Below are 3,863 nucleotides of genomic sequence, written 5' to 3'. Positions count from 1 at the left end.
GATATTTGATATCTTACAGTTTCATCTACTCTGATATTTGATATCTTACAGTTTCAACTACTCTGATATTTGATATCTTACAGTTTCATCTACTCTGATATTTGATATCTTACAGTTTCAACTACTCTGATATTTGATATCTTACAGTTTCATCTACTCTGATATTTGATATCATACAGTTTCAACTACTTTGATATTTTATATCTTACAGTTTCAACGAGGCCCGGCATGGCCAGGTGGTTAGGGCTCTCGACTCGCAATCTGCGGGTTCGAATCCCCGTCACACCAAACATGCTCGCCCTTTCAGCCATGGGGGCGTTATAATGTTACAGTCAATCCCACTATTTGTTGGTAAAATAGTAGCCCAAGAGTTGGCGGTGGGTGGTGATGACTAGCTGCCTTCCATCTAGTCTTACACTGCTAAATTAGGGACGGCTAGCACAGATAGCCCTCGTGTAGCTTTGCGCGAAATTCAAAAACAAACAAACAGTTTCAACGACTTTAATATTTGATATTTTACAGTTTCAAATACTCTGATATTATTTATCTTACAGTTTCAACGACTCTGATATTTTATATCTTACAGTTTCAACGACTCTGATATTTCTTCTCATTGGTGTAGTGACCTGGGACAAGGCGACAAGGAGTATAAATGTAACCAATGTCCAAAAGTGTTCAATTGGAAAAGTAACTTAATCCGTCACCAGGTGTCGCACGACGACTCGCGTCGTTACGTGTGTGAAAATTGTAAGAAAGTGTTTACGGATCCCAGCAACTTACAACGTCATATCCGTTCCCAGCACATTGGGGCTCGTTGCCATGCCTGTATAGAGTGTGGGAAAACATTTGCGACCTCTAGCGGTCTGAAGCAACATACGCACATTCACAGTAGTATCAAGCCATTCCGGTGTGAAGTCTGTTTCAAAGCTTACACCCAGTTCTCCAACTTGTGTCGACACAAAAGGATGCATGCGAATTGTCGAATGAAAATTAAATGCCATAAATGCGGTCAAGCATTTTCAACAGTGACGTCACTATCAAAACATAAAAGGTATTGTGATGTTACAGTGCCGACATCCACGCAGAATTCGCCAATTTACTCTCGTTCGTCTGAGGGCAATTGTACTAGTCAAAACCTCGAGGGCAACAAGTGTTCTGAATCCCTAAATTTAATGCCACAAACAAATCAACTTTTATTTTATCCAAGGCTTCCCCTATATGCTCCCTCTCTGTACGGTTATCCTCTGCTATCATGTGGAAGTCTCCCAGGGCCGCGACCCTTTCTCCCAGATCCTACAATATTTACCTCAAATAAAAATATCCCATTTCCCGCCTCATTCAACCCAGGAAGACTCAGCGATCCACCAAACCATCTCTCTAAAGTTCAAAATCCAATGTTTTTCCAGAAGGACGAAAGGAGACGTTCAGAGCCTTCAGAATTTGACATATCAGAGGAAATGGCATCGGACAAGGAATTGGACGATCTTTTTTCCACCGAGGACGAATATAACAGTGGTGAAGAGAACGTCAAAACACCATTATTTACCCAGAAATATAGTGTTCACGATCTGTTGTTTAGCCCGAATCGAAAGTCTGCTGCTAGTAAAATGCCATCTGTGGGAAAAGATAGTGTGATTCCGAAACCAAAAACTTCAACGTCTTCGGCTACAGATAAACCATGTGATCTCTCTCACAGTGCCGTGGCTCTAAAAAAAAGAGCAAATAAATGTAACCCAGGACAGAGAAGAAAAACAACTGCGCGATGAACCTCTTGATTTGCGAGTCTTCAAAAAGAAGTCTTTCCCAGGAGAAGTTGAAGAACCTAAAACTTCAATCCAGAAGAGTGCAAGGCTTGAAAGTCAGAAAAATATTATTGGTTCTACAAGCGCATTACAAGAGCTTTCTCAAACATCGTTTCACGTGGCGTACCCACGACCTGTGCATCCATTGTTCTTGGGGAACATGAATGGTCTGCAACAGAAACATCCATTTCTTCCTTGCCCTTCTAGACTACCAGCACCGTTTTTTCAAAGACCTTCATCTATTAGCCATCCAATGTTCGGTGCCAGCGTTTCTTCTTTTGATTTCTGGAGAAGTCACTTCGAGAAAATGGAGAACCCAATGGGGGAAATGCTTTCTCAACAGCTAAATAAGGCCAAAGATCGCTACTCATGTAAGTTTTGTGGTAAAGTATTTCCTCGTTCTGCCAATCTCACTCGCCATCTTCGAACCCATACAGGAGAGCAGCCATATAAATGTAAATACTGTGAGAGATCGTTCAGTATTTCCTCCAATCTCCAACGTCATGTCCGAAACATTCATAACAAGGAAAAGCCGTTCAATTGTCCACTGTGTGATCGAAGTTTTGGACAGCAGACCAACCTGGATCGACATCTAAAGAAACACGAGACTGAGGGTTCGAAATTTCTCGACGGTTCTCCAAAGATTGACGAAGATAATGAAGGACCATTTGATGAGATTCGCAACTTTGTTGGTAAAGTTACAGATGTAAATATCAGTGATAATAAAGATCTTGCCGAACAACTAGAAATAGACAGAATCGAGCTAATGGACTTTGTTGGAGGAGTTATGCCAGATGAACCAAAAGAAAGTATACAAGATGAAAAGTCTCCTTTTGAACTTAGAGAGGATACTGCTGACCATTCCTTTTCAGAGCCAAGGAAGCCTGTTTGTTCTTCTGAAACGAACATGTCATTATCTTTTCTTCCAGGCGTTCATCCTAAGGTAAACCACCAAGATATTGTTGGCGATCAGCAAGACATTGTTAAAAATCACGACAGTGTTTTTGAAAACCAGCACGATATTGTTAATGATCAGCAAGATATTGTTAAAAATTACGACAGTGTTACCGAGAACCAGCAAGATATCATTCCTTCTACTTTAGCTGGTTCCTTCCAGCCTTCGGTGTTTCTGAACGGTGGATTTTTCAAAGACAACACAAATCTAACTCCTAGTTTGCATGAAGAGCCGCCCATTCATCGAGAATTCCTCCAACCTGATTTGTCCTTGCAAAATAAAGCGAAAGACATAACTTTCAGGCAAGTAAGTAATTCGATAATGTCCAAGGAAAACAGTTGTTCAGTGGGGATCTTATAAAATACCCTAACAATATAGTTCTTGTTCAATGTTGTTCTAGTCCGTACACCTAGAAATCCGCATCTCTAGTAGTGACGACAACAATATGGAGTGGTTGTCATATCAACGCTAGTATATGCACAATGAAAGCCAGAGCTATAGGACAACAATATGGAGTGGTTGTTATATCAACATAGCTAGTATAGACAAAAGGAAACCCAGAACTATAAGACAACAGTATGGGGGTGGTTGATATATCAACACAGCTAGTATAGACACAAGGAAAGCCAGAACTATAGGACAACAATGTGGAGTGGTTGTTATATCAACACAGCTAGTATAGACACAAGGAAAGCCAAAACTATAGGACAACAGTATGGGGTGGTTGATATATCAACACAGCTAGTATAGACACATGGAAAGCCAGAACTATAGGACAACAGTATGGGGTGGTTGGTATATCAACACAGCTAGCATAGACACAAGGAAAGCCAGAGCTATAAGACAACAGTATGGAGTGGTTGGTATATCAACACATCTAGTATAGACACAAGGAAAGCCAGAACTATAGAACAACAGTATGGAGTGGTTGTTATATCAACATAGCTAGCATAGACACAAGGAAAGCCAAAACTATAGGACAACAGTATGGAGTGGTTGTTATATCAACACAGCTAGTATAGCCACAAGGAAAGCCAGAACTATAAGACAACAGTATGGAGTGGTTGTTATATCAACACAGCTAGTATAGCCACAAGGAAAGCCAG

At 40.7% G+C, this 3,863-nt stretch overlaps 1 protein-coding gene across 1 annotated transcript in view; it reads left to right on the top strand.

Annotated features, from left to right (window-relative positions):
• Positions 1-3,853, top strand: part of LOC106476146 (MDS1 and EVI1 complex locus protein EVI1-like) — a 16,235-nt gene extending 12,382 nt beyond the window's left edge. Inside the window, 2 exon segments of the mRNA XM_022380084.1 lie at positions 587-1,768; positions 1,770-3,853. Coding sequence (XP_022235792.1) covers positions 587-1,768; positions 1,770-3,117 — 2,530 coding nt within the window. The 3' untranslated portion in view covers positions 3,118-3,853.
• The last annotated feature ends 10 nt before the right edge of the window (positions 3,854-3,863 follow it).

Source organism: Limulus polyphemus, unplaced genomic scaffold (genome assembly GCF_000517525.1).
Source record: "Limulus polyphemus unplaced genomic scaffold, Limulus_polyphemus-2.1.2 Scaffold9909, whole genome shotgun sequence".
NCBI classification, from domain to species: Eukaryota; Metazoa; Arthropoda; class Merostomata; order Xiphosura; family Limulidae; genus Limulus; species Limulus polyphemus.
The sequence above is the reverse complement of the archived record's forward strand: the minus strand, read 5'-3'. Positions and strand labels throughout refer to the sequence as shown.